The 25,245-nt window shown below is 37.3% G+C and overlaps 1 protein-coding gene across 1 annotated transcript; it reads right to left on the reverse strand.

Moving 5' to 3' along the window:
- Positions 1-10,326: 10,326 nt before the first annotated feature.
- On the reverse strand, positions 10,327-23,991 carry LOC122656498 (probable polygalacturonase). The gene is made up of 5 exons (XM_043851043.1): positions 23,327-23,991; positions 14,577-14,697; positions 12,903-13,151; positions 12,208-12,361; positions 10,327-11,246 (listed from the first exon to the last, which is right to left on the reverse strand). Exons 1-5 carry the CDS (start codon positions 23,750-23,752, stop codon positions 10,721-10,723), a joined length of 1,476 nt encoding a protein of 491 aa, XP_043706978.1. The 5' UTR covers positions 23,753-23,991; the 3' UTR covers positions 10,327-10,720.
- Between the last annotated feature and the right edge of the window lie 1,254 nt (positions 23,992-25,245).

Here is a 25,245-nt window from a genome sequence, read left to right on the forward strand (position 1 = left end):
ACGATGTTCTCTTTAAATAAGTCTTTGTTTGTTATTATTATCTCTTAAATACATTTTTGCTTGCAAGTTGGATTGTTGGAATGGTGGCTTGTGATAGTGATGGGATAAATATAATAATAATATTGACTTATTTAATATTGGCACGAGGAATACATGGGGGATTGGGTGTTGGGATTTGGGTACTTACCAGTTACCACCCACTGCTTATCAGGGGCTTTCGGTGGTAGTGGTATTGTTTGAAACACGTGGTTTTTGTATTTGAATTCTGGAATAATATAAAACGGGAAAACGTGGAGCAGGGGGAATCGGATCCTCTCCTGTCAGTCTAGCGTACAGGGAGAGGCTTCCAACCGTGTTGGGCAGTTGGGTGTGTTAGGATGTGTGCTTATGTGACACCTGATGTATATTCCAACATGCCCAATAGTTAGGACTATAAATGGATAATCAAAAATTCGAATTGAATTCGATCCGCATCCTTATCCGTTTTGGAGAATCTGAATTCGTTTAGAGATATCCGAAAAAAAATCCAAATACTCTAACAAAAATCTGAATCCGAATACTTAATTATAAAAAATTATGTAAATCATGATCTTGAGGGTTTTTGAAGATTCAATAGGTTCTAGAATATGAGGAAAAGAGAATCATGATCTAAAACTATAGATTGAGAGTGAATTGTATCCACTAGGGGGAGGAAGGTTCGGGTTAAACAAGACAGAGGTATAAACGGATGGTCGAAAATCCGAATTCGATCTGCATCCAAATCCGTCCGAATCCGTTTAGAGGTATCCGAATTTGACTAAGAAATATTCGAATCCGATTACATCCGATCCGTATCCGAGCCGAATCCAATCCATTTACAGGCCTACCAATAGTTCAACTCGGATAGATGCCTCACTGTGCATTGCTTGAAAGCTGAGTTAGAGATTTCTGATCCGGAGGAGAGGAATGATGGGAAACTTTGATTTTCGTAAATAGCGCAAAATATTTGCGATTTTGCCAATCCCACAGTAGGGTGCCTTGGGGTTAAAACATGGATATACAAATATTGGAAGAAAAAACGCTACTTGATTGCGTAGGTGACATATATTTTCATGTAAGCAGTTGTATTTTTTACCGTCGGATTAAGACTATCCATTTAAGGCCCTTGATATAATTAAGGCAATAAAAAAAATCAATTGAATTAAATAGTATTTTATTGTATATGAATATTACTTTAAGAATGATATAATTAAGGTTTACTATAAAAAAAAATTGATTTAATTATCCCAAGATTCTTTTCCATTAAAGTAAGTCAATAAAAAAAGACCAATAGTACTCTATTGTATATGAATATTACTTTAAGATTGATATAATTAAGGTTTACTATTCAAAAAATTGATTTAATTATCCCAAGATTCTTTCCCATTAAATTAAGTCAATAAAAAAAGACCAATTGAATCAAATAAGTTAGATATTCTCTCTGAACCCACAAACAAATGGAATACTTATTTAATTCATTTGGTATTTTTTTATTGCCTTAATTATGTCAAGGGTTTTCATTTAAAAAAATTATGCCAAGGGTTTGAACTAAAAAAAAAAAAAAAATTATGTCAAGGGTTTTAAATAGATAGTGCTAGTCGATGGTAAGAAGACTATTGCCTGCGTGGAAAATGTACCACCTACACAACCAAGTAGAGTTCATTCTCCCCCAAAAAATATTGGATCAGGTGGATTGATCCATTCAAATCGGAATGGGAATTGATTCGGGGTTTTAATAATCAGTCTCAACCACTACCGATTTAGATCAGTCCATATTGATCAAGTTTATCCTTTTTTTTTTTTTTTTTTTTAAATTTAAGTTTTGTTTCTTACATTTTTACCCTTATTCGTATCAATGAATCGATACAGGATCAACCAAAAATCGATATAAATCTCCACCAATACCAATAAGAGAATCGACTAATCCAATCAATTCAATATCGATTCCTCAAACCATGAATGGAATTTGGAATTGCCAAAATTCAATCTTGTTCACTGTTATAATAGACATTGTCCATATTCGCACTGGTCCTCTCAGTTGATACATTGGTCATATACCAGCTAAGGGAGCTGCTTTGTCTTTGTATGTCCAAGGTTTGGTGGGGTCAAGCCCTTGCATTCATTGTAAACCCTTCTCTTTCTTTCAAGAAAAACAGTTTGTTCATTGGTCAAAAAAGACATTTTATAATATCCATAAAGCAATTTACTTTTTGGGTATTTCACCAATAGGTGTAGTATCAATATTGTATGCAATCGACATTATTAATACGTATCCGATATTATAATGTTTCTTATTAGAATCATGATCTCAATTCCTATCTTTTCAGAGTGGACGATCCAATATGGGTTCTAATTTTAAAGCAGAATCTGACCAATTCTGACTGATGCTCGATTAATTCCGGTCCGTTCGACTCAGAACGAGAAACCGGTTCAGCATCTGTACCGGATTCAGATTCAGAATCAGAATCAGATTCTTGTCTTAAAATCTTAAATTAGGACTTAGGATTGGGGTGGCGAGCGGTTTGATTGTTTCAACGTCTATAGTCTCGTGATGTCAATTCATATGTGGTTGTCTGATTGATGACATTGCGTTTGAGTTAGGGGTGAAATCGAACCAGGTTGAATCGGGTTTTATAAAACCTTAGTCTAACCCTGAGTCCTCTTAGTTCAACCCAAGCCCAACCCGGTCCTAGATTGGGCTCAATCTAACCTAAACTAGCCCTGATTGATCATGGTCAGGTCGAGTTATCCCTAATTGATCTTGATTTTTGTTAAGGGTTGGGTTGGCCTTGATTGACCCTAATTTATTATGTTAGGGCTTGGTTGGCTCTAACTTGTCCTATTTTTTTGCTTATATGTCGTCTTATGCATTAAAAAAATTAGATACATGTGATTGGGTATCGAGTTGTTTCATACTCAATTGACTACTAGACTTTATTTTGGATTTAAAAACTTAATATAATTTTAAAATTATTCATATTTTCGTTCATTAGATTAATTAGTTTTTTTTTTATTTATTGTAAACCAATAGATAATTAGATACTTAAAATAAATTACAAAATATAAACAAGAAATAGTAAAACATAACTTGGTTCAAACTAGGCTGAGCTTAGCCCGAGGTTTCAACCCTAAACTAAGGCTTGAAAATTTCAACTCTAACTTATTCACAGGGTTGAAAAATCCAATCCATTCCCAATTTGGACTCATGGTGGGCTCTGTTGACGGGGCCAAACTTGCACCCCTAATTTGAGCTTTTGATGTCGTTAGGACTCGCTCAATTAGGCATTCCGATGGTTCGCCAAGGTTATAGAGACTACGTAGATGGGTCTCACGTGCTCTTAGTGGGGTCAGAGTAGGTATTTATTTATGAGTACCCAAAAACAAATAAAGGAAATCAAAATACATAAATAAAACAGATAGGAATTAGGGAGGAAAGCACGGGTCAACTTACAGTTGCATGTCGCCAGTCAAGTAATGGCAAGTGGCAGTGAAGTAGGTTGGCGCGGAAAGAGAGAAGAAGATGGCAGTCCACATGCATTGTACAGAAGCCGACATGTGTGAGGGGCACTTCTCGATTTTTTTAGTTGTTTTTTTTTTTTTTTTTTTGGGTGAATCTCGATTTTTTTAGTTGGATGGAGGGATGAGTATGGGAAACCTTTTCGTCGTCACATGTTTTTTTCTGTGTCACGTGAAGTTGGCTGAGTCTGATGTTGACGTTACCGACATAACAAGGAGGACTAAAAGAAGGAAACGCGGAACTTTCTCGAGTTTTCCGTGTTTTGTATGCACACCATACACCAGTGTTCCACGTTCGTTATTATTTAATTCTGTCTCTTTGCGAAGAAACAGGCACCGTTCTCTCCCATAATTACACTATATGCCATTCCCCTTAATTGAATTTTCTCAAGAAGGGGATCGCTTTTGTGTGTCCGCGTGTGTTTTTATTTATTTGGAAAAAAAATCTCTATCCGTGAATACAGTTTATGCCAGTGGTCCTATGAGTTTATCTTTTTCTTCTTCATGTGAAAAGATAACTCTATCTTTTTGTTTTCAAGAGGAGAGAGATAGACACATGGGAGTGATGGCGTAGACCACACTCCTGAACAAAAAATTGTATCTCTTTTTTATTTTATTAATTTAAAGTTGTGTTTAGTATATATTCTTGGACTATTTTGTATTATCAAATGATAATTTGCAAGACAAGTTTTATGTTTTTGTACGCTTTTTATATTGTTAGATGATGAGTTGTCACAAATATTTTTTTATTTTTTAAAGTTTTCATTAAGAATGTATAAAAGGGTATGGATGAAAATAGAAGACTCCACCTAACCACACATATAAAATGCATATGTACAAGTAGATGATCTGGGTTCATATTTCTCCGTTCTATACTTCACACAATTTTAGTTTTGGGAGAGAGGTTCTTCATGATACCAATGTAGGAAGGACTCTTTGCAAACCACACTAATAAATGTCCTAAAGAAGGTATTATCCATATATTTAGAATAGAAAAAAGAAAATAATATATTCACAACTCAGTATAACGATACAATTATCAAGGATGCGTTCTACCATAATAGTTTGTCGTGCAGACCAAAAACTGACAAACACGTATGATTAAGTTGGCTAAAATGAAATCCAAGTATCTTGACCTTTTCTCATCAGTAGATCTAGAAGTAAAGTAAATTACTTTAAAAAAATTGATAAATCATTTGACTAAAAAAAAGACCGTAGAAAAACTTTTTGATTGAAAAGACATGCTAGATCGGAAAATGGTAAAGTTTGTTATTACTCGTCTAAAGGGTTATGCCACAATCAAGTGGGACCAAATTCAAATAGATAGGTGGTTGAAAGGTAAGGAACCTATTAGAATGTGGGAGAAAATGAAATTCAGATTACGTGGAAAATTCATTCCGCCACCTAAACGTTCTTTTAGAAACTCCAAACCTTTGTTTTTTTTGGATAGAAATTCCAAAACTTACGCTAATGGGAAAGAAGTGTACAAGAATATACTGAGGAGTTTCATCAATTATCCATTCAAAACGCCTTAAATGAGCCACTTATTAGAGTAAAGATGCTCAAAAGGTGGCTCGTATGTGAGTAGTTTGCGACCCCCAATCCAAGATGAGCTATCATTACACCGGATGCTGGATGTTGATTATGCTTACCAACTAACATTAAATGTTAAAGACAAGCTACATCGCCATAACATTAGAAGGACTATTTCAGAAAAGGAACAAACATCGACAAACATTATTAAATTGAAAGATCTGTAATCGCACTACCAATCAGTTGCAACAAACTACAAATAGTCAAGATCATGGAAAATGAGCTAAAGGAAACCCTACAGGTTGTTTTAGTTATGAAAATCAAGGGCATCGAGCTTACAAATGTCCTAAGCATCAACCAAAAGCTCAAGTCCACCTGGCTGAAGCAAGTGAATTAGGGAATGGTATGAAAGAAGAACTTGAAACCGTAGAAAGTGAACATATTGAAGAAATCCATGTGGGAGAGAAATTGTACTATTGTAGGAAAGTTTTTCCCTTTGACTCCGTTTGGTTGCAAAGGGTATTAAACAGAAGGGAAGTGAATACAAAATTTGCTTCTTCGACTTTGAAAATTTTTGCTTTCTTTCCCTTTAATTTACTTCCAACTAATTTAGAAGAAACAACGAAGAAAGACAACTCAAGGGTATATCTATTTGTAAATGATGACATCAGTTTATGCATTTGCATGGAAGAAACCGCAAGTTGCAAGAGGCAATTTGAAATATAAATGTGAGCTATATATATAGTCCTACATTAGGGATTTAGAGTAATACAAAATAATTCCATTATCATTTTAACCCAATAATCCCACTTCCAAGGGGAGGGTGAGACCGAGTCTACATTCCCTACAATTCCTCACGTAGGGGGCAAAAATTACCACCCTACCCCCTATCTGAACACACTACTTATGTGGGGTCCACCCTCTATTAGAGGAACTTGGGGAAATGAACCGGCAAAGAATTACAGGAGATAATTTTCTGAGTGCGACCCCACCTCAACTGGAAGCCATAAAAAAAAAATAATTCAAAGGGTGTGCTCATAAAATGACTCATATGAGAAATACCATTTTTGTGCATGAAAGAAAAGAAAAGTTGTCTTAGAAACAACAAAAAAAAAAAAATAGTAAGTTGCAGGTTACGTACAACTGTGATAGAATATACATCAATTTAAAAAAAAACCCATGAAAACGAAAGGAGAAGTTTTTTGGTTCATCACATCATCGTAACGTTCAAAAATCCCTATAAGGTTTTATTATGTTTTTTAAAATACCATCTCACATGCATCTGTAGCATATAAATGAATGGATTCCCATTCATCGTGGCTTAAAAAAAACTCAGTCCTAAATGAACTTACCCCGCCCCATTTGAGTTTGATAAAAAAAAAACTGCAGTTTTATTATTTATTTATTTTTTTCTTTGTTATATTCATCAAGCTAGGGTTTCCTATGGGTTGTGTCAGTCAAGAAACCTTTCTTGATCAATACATAATATTTGCCACGTAGTAGATTGAATTGAGCTGAAATTTTGTAAGCATTCTTTATTGACACGTCAAATTTTGAATCAATCAGAATCTACCAAATGTTGAAATCTAAGCATTGAGAGATTCATGACCATCGAGAAGATGCATGGACATGTATGAGATGATGTGTTATTGAATTTGAGTATGATATTGACATGGTGGCTGGCACATAATTTTTTTGAAACATAAAACCATTAGAATTATCATATCACCCTTCCATAGGACATAACTAAGTGCAAGAACCAGAAAAATAATGCACACAAGAAATCTTTTCAATATTCATTATTTTTTTTATTTAAAATAATATACATATAGAAGGGTTAATTTGGTCCCAAAATAAATTAACCGGACTAGGACCAACCGATTAAAATCAACGCCGAGCCAACCATTTAATAAGTGATTTGGTTTGGATCTAACGGTCCGAATAGCTAGCAAAATCCGAATTTGATTGAAAGTAGGTAAAAAAGATCAATAAACCAATAAAAATCGTTAAGCAATGGTTTTTAACTTCTTATTTTAGTTTTCATAAGACCTTTTAACTATATTTACCAAAAAAAAGGACCTTTTAACTAATTTTTTTTTAATGAGAAGATTATTTAACTTAAAGGTGTCAATTCAGTACCAAAATCGTTTACCGAACTGGTACCATACCTTACCATACCATACACAATTTGGTACGGTAACGATATGGGGAAATGGTGTATCAACGGTACAAACCGATATCGTACCGAATCACCGAATACCGGTACCGTACCATATTATCATAATATATACTATATATATATATATATATATATATATATATATATATACTAATTTATATATAATAAATAATATAAGTATATATGTATTATATATATATATATATATATATATATATATATATATATATATATATACTAATTTATATATAATAAATAATATAAGTATATATATATAAGAATATAACATACTAAAAATATTATATTTCATACCATATATTCTAATTTTTATACATATAATATAAAAAACCGTATACTGTACTACATATATACTGAATAAAACCATAAACTAAAACCGATATCGTACGGTACCGGTATGGGAAAATGGTACCGTATTTAGAGTATGGTATGGTATCAATAGAGGGTGTTTGCCTTCGTATCATATCGAATACTAAATACCGTACCGATTGACACCCTTAAATTTTAACTATTGATACATTATTGATGATCATGTTTTGGATTTTGATTTTACAATTTAACTTTTCAACTAAAACCAAATATAATTATGCTGAAGACATCAATTATTAATTGGCTATGGTCCTAAGACGTGAACCGATTATATAATCGATCGGTTCTAATCTAGGATAGAGAGGTCATGATCTTGATTAATCGTGTTTCAAAATTTCAAAACTTAATTCAATCAAGAAAGAATATTCTCTATGCCATAGCACAGTCTGCGCCCAGACACATCGTTAGCCTATGCAAAGGGGTAGAGTGGTCATTGCGTTCACCCCATCTGCCTGGACATAAGTTGGGCTGCGGTAGAGAGAACAGCCCCCCTTCAATCAAATATCATTCCTGGTATCACCAGCGACCTCATATTTGTTTATGTAGAGTCATCAATCGAGGTTCGGCTGGACACTGACTTTCGGAGAATCGAACTGAGAATAAAACCCATCATCGTTCAAACCTTCAAGCCGCCACCAAAGGAAAACTATAGAGAGAGCGGGAGAGATAGCATAAGATTTGGTCAACTGTGGAAGATTAGATGGAGTCAAAATTTTTGTGGACCAGTAGAGCCTTGGTCCCCTACCCAAATGTCAAGCTCATGTCAAGTTTCAATCCTCTGGTGTTTGTCACATGCTTAAATAGAGGTTTGACGTTCTAAATAGAAGAACGCGCAATGGCGGTCAAAGTGCGTAAGCTTGCATGGAGTTCTAAGGGTGTCGATGTTTGGCAGCTGAGCGAGCTTGCTTGCGGGGGAGGCAAAGAAAATAAATGAATCTTTTCTATCTGGTCATGGCAAAAGGTGTTCAAATCAAACCAAAACCGTGAACACTTTTAATAAATGGTTCAGTTAGAGGTTCAAAATTAATGCCATTTAATTAAAGGGAAAATATCACGTACCTCCCTTGAGGTATGACTTATGTATACTTTCACCTGTGAGTTTTGGGAAATTTCATGTACCTCCCTTGCTTTTCAAACTAAGTAACAAAAACACCCACTTCGTTAATTATAGACGTTAAACGTTAGACTTTTGATTTAAATGGCCAAATTGCCCTCATCTTCTTCTCCAACTCGTTTCTCCAAAACATGAAACCCTAAACCCATTTTAGGGTTTCAAAACCCTAAACCCATTTTAGGGTTTCAAAACCCCATTGCCGCCTTTAGCAGCGGCCAAACCAGAGGGCCCGCCACTAAACAGTGCTGATCTCAGGTAGCATTTCACTAGGATTTTGTCCAAAGATAAAACGAAATCGACAAACCTTAATTGAAAATACAAATATGCAGCACCTGCAGATTTGCAGATCTCTCCTTAGTCCTAAGAGTAGACGAGGCTGGTAAGAATCTTAAGTCGCCATTATCGCTTAAGGAAAGAGTTAGGGTTCTAGATGCGCATGCAAAAATCGAACCATGAGTGTCTTTCAAAAAAACATGATTGTAGAAGAGAAACTGTAGAAAAGAATGGAGTAAAAAATATACCTGATGCTTAGCCTGCAAGACGTCCCAAACCTCAAAACTGAAAAGGGAATCAGCTTTACGGAAACTCGGAAAGAACACAAATAAAAAATTTTAGAGCTCAGAGAAACAGAGAAAGGAAACAAATAAGAACGAAGCGTACGATCCTTCTCTGGTTCCCCAAATTTCAAAGTTCAAATTGAGCTTCGCTCTCCCTCTCTTTGCTTGTCTTCACTTTAGTTGTCGTACGGTCATGGACGACGAATTGTGTGATGGACAAACCACAGATCGTTTTCTTACAAAATTGAAAATCCGAAACTCACAGTTGGCTTCACTCTCCAAAATCCTAACTTTGTCCGCCTGAAACCCTTCTCCTCTTCTTTCATTCCTCGATTTCAACCTCCGTTGAAGGTCCAAGCTCGCAAATTGAAAAACGGTGAGGGTTTGGGAGATGGAGCGAACAGGTTGCTAGAAAATTTGGGGAAGTCGAAGTGATCTTTGAGATGGATGGTGAGGTACCATGGCCGTGGCCGACGCCGATAAGCAACGATCAAAGGGGATTTTCCCTTGTTTTCCTTTCTGGTTCCTTATTTCATGTTTAGGATTGAAGGGTTTCGATTCCTAAACAATTTGGGGAAGAAGATGAGGGCACTTTGGTCTTTTAAACCAAAATTCTAATGTTTAACGTCTACAATTAATGGAGTGGGTGTTTTTGTTACTTAGTTTGAAAAACAGGGGAGGTACGTGGAATTTTCCAAACCTTACAGGTGAAAGTGTACATAAGTCATATCTTAGGGGAGGTACGTGATATTTTCCCTTAATTAAATGAATTGAAACAAAGTGAACTGTTTAACCAAATACCACTTAACACTCTTAAATGTACATAAATGTACCAAAAGCAAGCACAAATCATTCATCGAACCAAACAGTTTAAAACTAAAACCATAGAACCGTTTACATACTGTCTTCAAGTGAATTCAACTAAATGATGGTGTCCATAAACATGGTTTGGTTGCTACAAGAATCAAGCAAGGTAGATTAGGAGCCTTACCTAACTAGGACACCAACTTGGACGACTGGACAATCAAAGAATAGATCATCCCATTTTGCACTCAAAGAACAATATGACTGAGGCGATTACACCAGGCAAATGAACCGTTAAAATACAAGCAGCCGATTCATCCCTCTTAAAGTTCTTCGAACATTTGCAGAAAACGGGCATACTCCTGCCTCAGTAAATCCAAGAATGCATAAACAATTGAACCCTTTGGACATGAACCCTTACGACATATATACAAACCTGTGGGAAGATGATGTAGCTGCAACAAAAGATGACAAAGAAATGAATAACCGCCCTGCCAAATACTTCATCCCGGGCATCCAAAACTGTATCAATAGACACAAGATGAAGCCATCAATCTCTGTGGGATAAGCCCAGTAGACACTGAGTACCAGTGTTTAACCTAGAAACCCTCTTCAGAAATCATAATCGATGTCTGTAATGTTCTGGGATGTTGACCGCTTGACCAGCCGATCTTGCTCATCATATCGGTCGAGATTCTCACATGGTGCAGGGAAAATTGTTCCGATCACTCGTCCCTCAACGAAAGAACACTGGAAGATATGCTTCTTCTTGTATGTTATCCCCACAGACATGTCCCGAAATGTTACGTTTCTCACAGGGATCTCTTCACTGCCATAGATTCGTACTGGGACACGGACTCCTTGGCCATGGATCCCAGTGAAGCTTATGTCCTCGAGCACCGGGAAGGCCTTGGGGTCGTACCCCTCATCTGGGTGCTCATTATAGTCTGTCTTGATGACAATTCCAACCCGGACATTGTCAAAGGTAAGATTCCTGTAGGTTATGTTTCGAACAAATCCTCCTCTCCCAGGGGCAGTCTTGATCCGGACTGCCCGTCTCGAGCTCCACACATGAAGATTCTCTACTATTACGTTTGAGACTCCACCAGACATCTCACTGCCTATTGATACTCCAGCACTGGCCAAGTTTAATCAAAGCACACCTTGGTTAAATGTCTAAATACAAATGTCAACATGTAAGAGATTTATTGCACATAGTGACATTATTGCACATAGTGACGTGACAATGCCATATTAAAAAAAAAAGGGTGTACCCAGTGCACAAGCTCCCGCCACTGCAGGGTCTGGGGAGGGTCATAATGTACGCAGCCTTACCCCTGCTTTCGCAGAGAGGCTGTTTCCAGACTCGAACCCGTGACCACTTAGTCACAATGGAGCAACCTTTACCGTTGCACCAAGGCCCGCCCTCTGTAACAATGCCATATTCAACTGATAAAAATTATGCCCCACATGCACCCAAAAACTGTACAATTATGTCCCACACGCATCCAGCTTAACAAAGCATAACATATCAAAGACTTATTCAACCGGAAAAAAAAAAAACATATCAAAGACTTGGCATCCCTGGACCCAGACCAGACATTTATGAGTCAACGAGGACAAGTGGGACTGACAAAGAGAAACAAGAAACATTTTCTTTTTTTTTTTTAGTTTGAGAAGAAAAGAATATAGCAGATAGTTATGGTTAGCTTATCCACAGACTATCACATGATACTGTCTTCTAGCATATAAATAGTATGATAGATGTGAATGGGATAGATCATCGCAGAGAAAGGCTAAACATGACACCAAAGATTGGCCTTGCCTGATGATGTTCCAGCACTAAAGGCCCTTTCTCCAGGTTTGGGGTGGTCTGGGAGTCCAGAGTTGTTATCATTCTGGCAGTGATGGAGGGAGGTCATAGCACCAGTTATGCACAGTATGAGATATTCTGACCATGAATTAAACAAGGTAAAATAATCCTTCCCCTTCAAAAAAAATCGCAGAGCAAAATGCAATAGACTACACATACAGGAGGTACTATTCTCATACACATACGTACGTTTGATGAGCAGGAAATATAGTGAGGAATAACTCACCTCACCATAGAACGAACAACAAGGTTTCGGATGAGAATGTTGGTGGAAGGCCGGCCATAATAAATTCCATATTGATCCCAACCACTCTTTATTGCGATTGCATCATCTCCTACGCTAATGTAACAATCCTCTATCACCATATTCTCACATGAATCTGCAGAACACAAACCCAAAGCTAAATTCCAATGCAAGATAATAATATAAAAAAGAATCGGCACCACTTCAAATTCTCAATAAGCAGTAACTATGTTCTTTGTACACTTGAATAAGTATATTTAGAGAAATGTTAAGCCAAGAGGTCAATGAGGCCTTCTTCACTAACTTAATGGTCGCATCCCATCATAATGTAGCTTCCAATCTCAGGATCCAATGTTTAATGCAACAAAGAAGAAAATATATCTTGATCATGAGGTCCGTTATTCTCCAGAACCCTGAACTAGCAAGGATTCACATCCCTTCCACTTATTGTCTAGACAGTTCAACTGATTGGTAAACTTTTCAAGGATGGAGCACTACAGTAATCTCCATTCCATCTGCAAACCTTCCTACTTTGGACTTTCAAAGGCATTCATGTTTCAACTCATGGTCATAAGGTTAACATCCCCTGGTAGCTCACCATAAGTTCATCATATATTCCTCCATCATAAAATGACAAATAAAACAAGACAGAAGACACACCAGCAAAGCATACTCACCAGGATCTATTCCGTCTGTGTTTGGGGCTTCAAAGACAGGAGCCAAAATGGTAACATTTGTGATAGTTACATTCTTGCAGTCAAAGGGATGAAGGGTCCAGAAGGGAGAATCACGCAAAGTGATGTTAGAGATCCGGATGTCACTTGACCACATGATCTGCACAAGTGGGCCCCTGGTATAGTTGAGCAGTTTCCGACGGTACTTAACCCACCATGATTTACCTTGCCCATCAATGGTGCCATTGTGCCCTATTATAAATAGAATCAAACGTATAAGTGTTTATACTTGAATCCCCCCCCCCCCAACACACACACACACAAAAAAAGAAGAAGCTATAATTAGCACCACGCAAAGCACTATACCAATGACATACAATTTCTGTCTTCAACATGGGATCGATACGAATCATATATATATATATATGGATTTTCTTATTGACACCCCTTAAGGTGTCAAATAATTTGTAACCTTACTTTTTTGCCCTTTTAGTATAAAACTTTTTTTTTTCAGTGAGGGTAAGTCCTGTCATTTCAAGTGTATTCAAAAAATGTGTAAAGACAATGACAGTTTTAATAATGACATAACGATATCACTTTCAAATTACTGTTAAAATTTTTTCACTCTCGACTTAAAGAAGTTTTGGGGATAAGACAAGGGGCAATCAAAAGAAGGTTACAAGTTCTAAATACAACTATAGAGGTGTCATTTAGTCATTTAGAAGTGTGTGTGTGTAACCAAGAAAAATCATCCAAAGAAGTTGAATAATCCAATCCAATCAATCTGAATAAATGTATTTCTGTCACATAAACACTAATACACAAGTCAGATTGAACTGTCTAAACACTTTTGATTTTCACCTTAATTTTTTGTCAAGGATGTAAACCAATCAGATTAAGACCTTAGGTCCTACATCTTTAGTTCTGACAGATCTAGGATTAGATTTGGCTATTGGTGATATATGGTCAAATTTTACATGGATACACAGATCAGATCTGTTATACCGCTATACATGTCAGAAAAGCATGCATAACATTTCGAACAACACCAGTTAAAGCTTGAACATTTTTCAATGGGGAAATGTTGTAGAGATCCCAATCAGATAACTGAAGTAGATACCACAGGATTTGACTCAGTAAACAGCGTCCAGAATAATAGAGCCAGCCTTTTCCATCACTATTTCTAAGTTTTTTCCCATCCACGTATCCATACAAAATATGACAATTTTTCGGCAGGTCATTAGAGTTTAACAATCTACCCAGCGAAAAAACTCAGGTAAGAAATGTCCTCTACCCACTCCTTAGATAGAGGGCCATTGGACAGCTTGGCTAAAGCCCCTGTGAGACAAAACTCAGCTGTGCCATTTAGATAAGCATTAGTGAATTGAAAGGCTTGCAGGGACTCAAAAGGAAACTTTTCTGAAAGGTCTACCAGCTTAAAAGGCTAAAACAATTCAATCATGCCAAGACTAAGCTGACTCAGCTCAAGACCTGTTTGGACTCAAAGACTGGACCTTGTATTATAGCTCGACTCTAGAAGACATTTACAAAAACAAAAACAAAAAGTAGAATTATTTTTGTCAACTTCTGAAACAAGGTCAGCTTGCAATGGACATACTGTGCCATACAATTTGTATTAAATATTGAAGGGAAAAGTGATAAAATATATAATCTAACCTGTTATTACAAGATCCTTGAGATTTTGACCATGGATCAAGCTCCCATATCGTGGTCCAGGACGTTCTCTCCCATATCCATAAGATGGCAATGGAGGCATCAGTGGCCAGTACTTCTCATCCTGTTAAGAGGCATGTTAGAACGATTCAAGGAAAATATATAAAAATGAAAACAATAAAGATTTTAACCCAAAGTATTGTCATTAAGGTAAGTATAGAATATACCCGTTCTGAAACCATGTGTTTTTAATCACTACTTGACATATAACGCCAACAATAATAATTTGTACACATTATCAGAAATACAAACTTGGAATAGAGAAAAAAATGAAAATAGGCTCAGGACCAAAACCTCGGCTTCTATAATGCTGTCAGTGTCCGACAAGGCTAACAATGCTTTGGCTCATAAGGAGTCACTTTTCACTTTAAGTGATTTTCTAGCTTCAAGTTTTTCTCAGCATTCTCAATGATACTACAGATGGTCCTCACAGGTATGAATATCACGGGTTGTTTTAATCTTGTAAGGAGGGGGGGGGGGGGAGACATTGGCAAGTTGCAGCTACTTGCACTGGAGAACCAAGATGTTTGTCCAAAGTAAATGTATCTCATGATTTACACAATATATATGAATCTGTTGATGCATCATGGAGTGAAATACAAAACCTGATGACTATACCTTCCAGGTAATATGTGCTCCCTAGGTAATCAAAATTTATTTATCTTTTGAAATTAAAGTTAAAATTGAATTATAATAAGAATATGAAGGAAAATAGAGATATTATAAGCGTAGGGAAGCCAATATAAAGCTCAAAATGATTAAATTCAAGGATGATATGTAAACAATAGATAAACAAACACATTCATAATGCAAACTGTCAGCCCCCTATTTAACTCAGTCAAGTTCTTAGGAAAAAGAACAAGAAAGAAAACAACGATAAAGAAAGAGGAAAGAACAGGGGACGCGGAGAGAGAGAGAGAGTCTTGTTGCCACGTATAACTGTAATTGATTCATAGCTGTCCATAATTGGCATCCTAATAAAACCTTACTGGGCCTATTTAACAACATCCCCACCGTAAGTCTCCTCTGTTTTTGTGTGTTGATATAAATTGTTGTAGCCCTTACTTAACAGATCAAGCTTTTGGGATAAGCAGTTGTAACATGGTATAAGAGCCATAGGGTCGATCCCTGGTAAATGCAAGGGGTTTGTGTTAACTGTTGTTGTGCCCCTTGGCGCAACGTGGTGTCACATGCAAAGCCTTATGTGTGTGTGAAACTGCACATGCAAGGGGGTGTTGTTGTGTGTTGATATACATTGTTGTAGCCCCTTACTTAACAGTTTGAGCTTTTGGATAAGCGGTTGTAAGTTGTAACAATTCCACTCCTCATCTGTCTGTTTCTCTTGCACCAAACAGATCAGTTCCATGAAAATAAGCCAAGTAGAATTGCTCAGGAAATACCCGAGAAGCCACAAACCCTAATCTCAGTTTGTTCATTTGTTGATATCTACAACTGAAAGGAGGCTATAGGATCCATACATGTCCCATAAAAAAAGCAGATTGGTTTGTTTAATAGCAACAAAACATTAATTTGCTTTTCATTGACTCAAATTTTGTATTGTTTACAAAAGATCAGAAAGGAAATGCAATGGCATGGAGATAAGAAACAAAAACAGGAAACAGAGTGCTGGAGAGGAAAGAACAGAAGGGTTCAGGAAGGGATTAATTTTCACTACACATTTTGTTCCCATGACTGCTAGCCTTCTCATTCATGTGACATTCTTTGTCAGTTGTGGCGCTTGTTAAAATTAAATGTCCGTTAATGGTCCTACTTGGATTGGTCTAAGAGGAATAATATGTCAAAGCCTGATGTAGCATTCACGCGACATCAAACTACTACCGGAGGGATGTAGCATCCCTTGAGGGTAACAGGAATATTTAAAAAGCACCAAATAATGAATAATTAGAAAAAGCAGCTGAATAATTAGATGCCAAGCCTAATTATGATGTGCAAGTCTGGGATTTTCCTAAGTGGCATAATAAATCAACTCCTGTTATAGCATTCACTGGATCTCCAACTACCACCTTAGTGATGTAGCATCCCTTGAGAAACAAAAACAAGGGTGCTGGAATTTTGACAGAGCAAAAAGCTTCCAAAACGGAGCTCAGAGAATCACTCTGTTCATCCATCATTTTGGTAAAAGAGGGGTGAGAAAAAAATTTCCTAAATTACTTCACTTGAATCAAAACCAGCAACCGTTTATCTTAATTGACCATAAATATCTTTTATATCTAAACTCTAAACTAACCATAAAGTGAAAAGTTCCAATGACCAGAGATAGATATGAGTACTCTGAAGTTCACTCCTGAAAAGTACATATTTCTTTCTTTTATAAGTACTTTTTACGATATTTCCTAAAAGGCTAAAACTACCCTAACAAAGATTAATTCTTTGCATTTCCCCTCTTTGGTGGTAATCCTAACAAAGTTTAGTTTAAGACTAGACCTAAAAAATAAAAATAGTACTAATTCAAATGTAAACAGTTTGACCAATACTAAAACTAGAAAAAGCAGAACTACAGTGAACAAAAACTTGTGAGTTCACTTTATAAAGAAATTTTTTATTTTACTACAATGGGGTTTATTAACATATGATTTTCTATAAATAGTTATAGAAGTTTTACTAGGACTAATGCAATCCAGGGTTCCAAAACCCGGCTCGAGTCGTTTATGGACCCAGCCAATCAATAAGACCCCAAGTTTTATAAGGCAATGGCAGTTTGGTAAATAACCAGAAATTTCAAGGGTTGTTAGGTGACTAAGTGCGGAAAAGACATAAAAGGGATTAGTATTTATTGTTCAGGGACAGACTTGGAAGCAAAGTTAATGTAAGGGCTAAGGGAAATAAAGGGGAAAAATAGGGGTAAATATTGGAAACTAAAATAAAATGATTAGAACACTCCACACATGAGATTGTCTTCAACCATACAACAGCCAAAGCCAGTGGAAACCTGGCCTGATTCAAGGTGATAAATCTCACCCAAAAGAGAATCAATACACCCAAAGTTCACGGATTAAGATTCTCAGCCAGAGACCTCTTGAAATCACATGACTGCATAATGTAGCCTAGGTAGGACAAAGCCCACTAGGAACCAGGGGAAACAAGGTTATGTAATAGGGCTGGCCCAATGGATAGGTTTTGGGTAATTAGGGCAAAAACTAGGGTTAGGGTTAGGGTTTCGAGTTAGGGTTTATTTGGTAAAGATGTGCAGGTTTTTATGAGTCTAATGGTGTATAAGTTGGATCGAATTTGGTTGAGGTTGAAAATCTAGGGTTTCGGGTAGGATGCCTTATGAAAATGAACTGTTTGTGAGAACTAGGGTTTAGGGGCAGATTTTAGGAAAGGGGCTTATAGGGTTTTAATATGCAGGTTTAGGGGATCTTCATGATGTAAAGAAGTTAGGGTTTGTATAGGTTTTCAAATTCTGCTGTAGGGGGCAGAATTAAGTTGCAAGTTTAATGGAGGTCGAATGTGATGGAAGAAGGTAAATAGATCAGATCTGTATAAGAGGGAGCAAAGGGCAGCAGGTTACTTACTGTAATGCAAAGATAAAGGCAGTAGTTTGAAGATTAATAGAGCCTCCTAACCTTCACAGTGCAAGGAGTCGCAGGAGTCCACCCACCCTTCACCACCTTGAGTCCACAAGGATGCAAGCTCGCAGAGGAGCAGAGGCAGCAGCACGCAGGCAGCAATCTCAGATTGAAACAAGAGTTTTTTAATGCAAAATTAGTGGGGGAGCCTGCCCACGATAGATATATTTATACTAAAAATTAGGGGCCAAAAGGCCTTACACATAATCAGATTTGAACTGGGAATTCCAGTTCTAAATCCTAGAAACAATCCTAGTCAGATTAGGAGTAATGATTCTTAACCTGAATCCTAATAAAAACACAGCAGACTCAATCTAACTGGGAGTACAAGCTTAAACAAACAAATAAACAAATAAGTCATCCCTCTAAAATCGTGGAGGGGAACAAAAGACTATTTTAACCCTATTAACTAAAACATTTAAAACTAATTATGGAAAATAGAAGGCTCCAACGATTTCTTCTTCTTTCGCATGCTTGGACCTGCATCACTGCAGGCCCAAGAAACTGTTGAATAGAAAATATAAACTCAGCAATCAAGATCTGCGGAAACTAAGGTTTCAGACCTGTTGCAGACCTTGTTCATCACCACAGAAAGGGGGTTAGGACTGGGGGTTCAAGGGATTAATTCGCCTACGGGTAGGATACCTTCGACCCAAATCTCAGGGCCAATCGATTGGGAATAGTGATTCAACAAAGCTTTCTATAGAATCTGGTAGTACCGCCCAGAGAAGAGGAACTCAGTAACCAATGTTGTAATAGAGAAACAGGGAAGCAGGGGTTGGGGTCTGAAATTGAGTAAGAGGAACTCAGGGAGACAGAAAATAGAGAAGAAGAAATCGAAGGAGGAGAATACAGAGGAAAGGCCACACAAACTGCTATGCTATTGTACCATTTTGGTAACAATAAACAAAACCAAATTTCATTCCTTCAAAACTAAATCTCTCGGTTACAACCATGTATTTAAAGAAACTAACAAATGACTCCTAATTAGACTCTAAAACTGAAACAAAATTATAAATCAAACTCTACCACTACTTAGCCTATTAAAAATAAAACAGAAGATTACAAGATAAATTCAAATAATAAATAAATAAATAAATAAACTATAATATCCTACTGGCCCAAAACAAAATTTGGACCCGGTTCATCTACTCTGGCTCCCCAACGGATTTGGGCCGGTCCAAGGAATTGCTCCTACATCACTAATGTATAAACCAAAATTCCTAAAATTAGAGGCTTATGCAGATTTTTTTTGCAGGTTTTGAAGTTTCCTTCATCCTCCCATAGCTGTAAGCGCTTCTCTTTTGTTTTGGGCAATTACTTGGGTTAGTTGCTTGAGTATTCCAACATGACCTCTATTTGCATAACTTAAATTGATTCAGCTCTCTCTTGAGTTACACACCATAAATTAAGGATGCAACGTCAGAGTCAAACAAAAATGACCTTAAATTGTAACCATCCCATGATTAAAAAACAATATGATATATTATATATATATATATATATGCAAGGAAAAAGATACCACTCCTAGCAATGGGAGTGGGACATCAGGCCAAGGAATACAAACTCCATAAAGATATTTGGTAAGAAGTAATGTAGCACACAAAAGGAATATCAAGCCCATGAATTATTCAACCCCCTGCCCCCCCCCCCCCCAAAAAAAAAAAAAAAAAGAAAGGGAGGGGATATGTAAGGTGTAAAGTACAGTTCACTCAAAAATTAAACATTTCCACTAAAGAAAAAATCAACCTATAGTGGATCCTCGGATGGGCATTTAGGACCTTGAAGGAGACCAAAGACCAAAACAGTCCTACTACCCAAACTATCCCTGACAGTAACATTGGTATTGCTTAGAGATCAGATCATAATCCGTTAAGGCTCCCTAGACTGCCCTGACCTTAAGTGCATTGGAAGAGTGTTGCATCCAGATCAGAAAACACTGATCCCAATCATGATCAGCCAATCCAGACCAATACTGGCTGAAATTTGACAGAATATCTGTGGTATCCGCTGATTGGTGATGGTCGATCCTGATCCCGGCCGGCCAAGACTTAAAACCTTGCACATTTTCTTTATAACACATAAACCTCTTAGACAAAACCCGTCTTGAGCAATCTAACTCCCTTTTCCTCGATAGATTTGTCTAATGTATGTGAACACTAAAATCATTCTTCCAGGAAAAATCATTGAAGAAAATATAGCCTGTTTTAAGTCATCAAAGCTCATCCCAATATATGACAAACCCTCTGTCTCAAGTACTTCCACATGTTGTTCCTGCTACACTTGCATCCTTACTAGCTTCATCCATGTTAGGTGGTTGGTAATTCTCTTCTCCATAAACATTGGCTTCCCCTATACCCTCGCCAACACCATGCAAACATTCAGATGCTACAGATTCTTCTGTCCCAGTGTCCTAATCCTGTAGTTCAGTCTCCAACTCCACTGCATCAGCTTCAATAACTTTCTCCAAATCTGATTCTTCGTTACTTCCATATATAAACTTTGTCAAAGCATCAAACACAGTGGCATCCTGTCACACTGTCATCAACCATACACTAGTTTTCTAACCATACTCACCTGTTTCCATATAAAACCAGGTACTCCGAACCACAGAATAATCCTCTATCTCATCCTCCATCTCTATGGATGAAGCTATACTGACGATCTCTTACAAGCTTTAACCATGGAGTAAATTGTACCAAATTGTGATTCAAACACCAACACCGCATTCTAAACATCAGTCCTACCAAATGTCAGGGCAAAGCTGATAGAGAATGTACTAAAACTGAAAGCACGAAAAATTGACGTACAAATAAGCAATAAAACTGAAAAAAAAAAAGTTGAAATGAAGACATTCTCCCCAATGACAGAAGGTTAAATAGTGTTTCAATTTACAGTGAGTTTGGTGGCCCAAAAAAAATTACTTTTCTTTAAATTTTAGGAAACAAACTAAATTACCCTTTAGCATTGTTTCAGACTTTCAGTCAAACATGATCTAACAACCATCAAACTGTTAACTATTTAGATGACAAAGTTCATGGTTCCCTTGCTATTTTTATCCTTGTTAAATAACTTTTTGGGCACTACATGATAAATCTGGCTTGGTGCCTACTGCCCTCTATGTTGTTGGTGTTGACTAAAGTTGTTGCTATTTGAACCAGGGGAATTTGTTTACCTTTATAGTGGTAATGCAAATAAAGGTAGACATTCAAGTCGATTTACAATATTCATGCAAAAAAATAGCCCCAGCACATAAGAAATTACATGGTGGAAAATTGCCATGCAAAGGGAGTGAATTATGTGGCAATTTGTAGAGTTAACGAGCAAGACCACAGAAAAATGCCAGAGTATCAAGAGCTTGAAAACAGACCATTGCCAGAAATAATGACCAAAACCACAGAAGCAGCAGAGTATTGCGAAAGTAACTAGGGTGAGTGCAGTGATTGTGAAAGAAAAAGATTATTCTTTTGTATCCAAATGATAATGAACAGAAACATATGTGGGTAGTTCAATTAAAACCCCGCGTTTTGCTTCACTGGCAATATAATAAGACTGAAAAAAACAGAACTCGAAGTGCAAATGAGAATAAAAACTCAAAAAAGGTTGAAACAAAGATATTTTCCCAATCTAACAACAGGAGAACACCTAATCACAAGTCAAAAGCTTCGTCAATGCAACCTTAGTGATGTATATCATAGATCGTTGTGATTTAGCCTCTGTCTTTATTTTTTTAAACTATAAATCAATTAGAAATACAGAAGATTAAGCGAGAAATACAAAGGCTACATGAAAAACCTACTTATTTGCAGATATATCAAGTGTTGTCACAAATAGGAATGCATAGACATGAAACATAACGCCATAACATTATGCAGAAACTGGAACTACTGATCGGAAGTATTGGTTTTGTAGTGACATTAGGATGAACCCCTTTTCAGCTTTAGAATCATCTGTGGAATCTCCATATCATATATACAACCAACAATTTTATGTGTCTTCCTCTTCAGAGTTCCTCCAACATCAACTCTTCTTTGCTGTTTACTAATTCCTCTTTCGTCACTACAAATTTCTCTTTATGGTCTAAAGAAGCAATGCATGTTCTGCTCTAAAGAAGCAATCAATACCTTGCCCTTTTTTTGTTTTCAGCTAGGAATCTCTTGCTAAACTCTTGATTAAGTAACCCTCATTCTACTGGAACTTGCTTGGTTTATCCAAGCCCAATGGAGATATAATGACCATGGTACTAATATCAAAGCAGATAGGTAAGATGGATCATAAATTACTCCAAAAGATCCACCATGTTTATCGGTTGGAACCACTAAGAACACCAAATGTGCACCATGTGAGCAAACATGAACTACAGATTGAAAGTGCTGCTTGCACAGAAGTAAGGACCTTGGATTGTTGTGGTCGTGTATTGGGATCAGATCCCGATGCCTTTTTCTAATCCTCCAACCACACTTTCTCAAAAAATGAAAATAAAATGAAGTACAGATCAAGAAAATCGGAATGAAAGAATAATATCTTAATACAAAGAATAGCAATCCATCAAAAATTATTTCTTGCCAACCCATCAGTCCTTATATTGTACAGAGACACATATTTCTCAAATCAAATGAGAAACTCTCCAAGAACCCTTGTAACAACTCGTGATACAACTGATTTCAATGCTCAACTCACACAATGCTGGCCAACTACCCTTGGGATTTAAAAGATAAATAACCTGTCATAATATTCACAATCAATCAAACTGGTCATCCATTCGGCGCAACAAATTCAATAAATCTAAGCAGTTGTTTTTCAATTAAAGCACACAAAAGAAACTTTGATCCTCAATCCAATGAAAGAAGAGTCAAATCCAGCATCAACTGACAAGTAGGAAAATTGAATACTGTGAAGATGAAACGATCAGATCACTGTAAGGTCCCCAAAAACTTTCCATGATCAACTCGACAAAATCAACTTACTATCTCTCAAGCAGTGTACTAGAAAGAGTAAACTATAGGGAGCCAAGTAGAAATAAACCACCTTTAGATTCTTAAATCATGAACTAAAAAATGTTGATTTACAAGAAATAAATGAGGAAAACTAGAGAGTACCGACCTCAAGTCCAAGTATAACAGCATCTTCAGCGAGAAACAGAGTCATGTGACTGGTAAGATTAAATGGCGCTGTGAGCCAATGCCCAGCGGGAACATTAAGCTGTGCGCCGCCTTTCTTCCCCAGCTTAGAAATAGCGACCACGGCCCTCTCGAATGCCTCCGTGTTCACTGTTACCCCATCGCCAACAGCACCGAAATCAGTCAAATTGAACGCAAATGGTCGTAGCTTCGGAATTGGCCTAGCTGGGACTCGCCGGAAGATCCGAATGCCATCAACAATGTTCCGTTGCCATATAAAAACGGAAGCGAATCCAACGATCCACAGAACGGTGAAGAGTGTCCTGTGTGAAGATAGAAATGCAGGAATACACCGCTTGAAGTCAGGTCTTTGGTTGTGAAACCGCCCAAACGTGAAGGTGTCCACCATGATCAGATGAACGAGCTTGTATGAAACGAAATCAGCAGATCCCGGAGAGGTTAAAAAAAAATTAGAGTTTTCCTATCGAATTTTCATTTGAGGAAGATTTAGAATCGGAAAGTTTAATTCTAGAGTTAGAAATGAGAGTTTCAGGAGGTAGGGTTCGGGACATTCTCAGGGTTCATAAGGTGCGGAGTCCTGTCACGATGGAGAGGGTTTGGAATTGGAGTACATTGGAAGGTAAGGTTCACAAAAACTAAGAAGCAAAGGCGTGGAACTTGCAAGTGTTTGTTAACTGACGAAATCAGGTTCGTTTTAGATTTGAGAACTTCTACTCCCACTATTCCAGTTCCACTCTCAGAGCCTCAGAGGAGATTCAGGAGAAGGCGACTCTGACGAAACTACCCTTATTAGTTGGCAAAATTACCAATGGAATTCCCGTGTGCAGCACTGCAGCAAAACTACTCCCTAGTCCCCCCACCCCTTAAAACCCCAACCCTAGTTTCAAAATTTGACCCAACAAACTCCCCAGAAAATACCAGAGGTATCCTATTTTCTATCCGATCCCACTTATGATTGATCTCCCCATTTAAAATGAGTCCGGATCAGATTCAATGACATGTACCATCCTTAGAGAGGTTGCTGGTGAAGGTTTTTGATGGGGTTCAAGTCGGTAGTGGGCGACAGAGACGATCTGCAAAGATGGGGGGAGGATTATCAGTGGACATGATGATCAAGAAGGGGGGTGGAGGGGTAAAATGGTCAAAAAATACATGATTAAGGGTGTAACATTGTTTTGGTTAATTTTGTAAACTCAAACACTAAAGGACCGAAGAGTATCCCTCCATCCACGGTGAATTGGATCTCATTCACCGAGGGCTGGGAGAGGGCGGGAATGAGTATCAAGAGGGTATTGTGAAACTTACCAAAATCCTAGGAGAGGTTTATGAACCTTAAGATGGTGGGTGAATTGGCCTTTATGGGTGGAGGAAAACTTTGTCCTATAATAAATAGATAGTTTTGTAAAAAGAAAAGGATATTTTACAAATGACCCCTTAAAAATGTCCATTTGTCCAAATGCATTCTTACAACTTCTTAAATTGCAAATTCCCTCATACTTCAAATCACTGTAACACTTTGGTCCAGTCCGTTAGTTTGGATCGTTATGTTCAAATTTGAAACGTTATGTTCAATCGTCTGAATTCTTTTGACCATTTTGCCCTTAATAGAATAGAATGACCAACTTGCCCTCACTCACTCCCAACCCTTCAACTCATCTTCCAAACCCTAGCTATCTCCACCGTAATCCATAGTCGGAACCCAATTATTTGCACCACCGCTACCAAGGGTTTCAGGATCATCTGCCCAACAAGGCACCTCCGAGTACTGGATTCGATTCAAATCCATACTTTATTATCAGTGCCTGCACACGAGTCCCCCCACTCGAGCTCCCTTAGTGAAGCACATGATCGTAAAACACTCGAAAAAGTGAACTCATTAGG

Source organism: Telopea speciosissima, chromosome 3 (genome assembly GCF_018873765.1).
Source record: "Telopea speciosissima isolate NSW1024214 ecotype Mountain lineage chromosome 3, Tspe_v1, whole genome shotgun sequence".
NCBI classification, from domain to species: domain Eukaryota; kingdom Viridiplantae; phylum Streptophyta; class Magnoliopsida; order Proteales; family Proteaceae; genus Telopea; species Telopea speciosissima.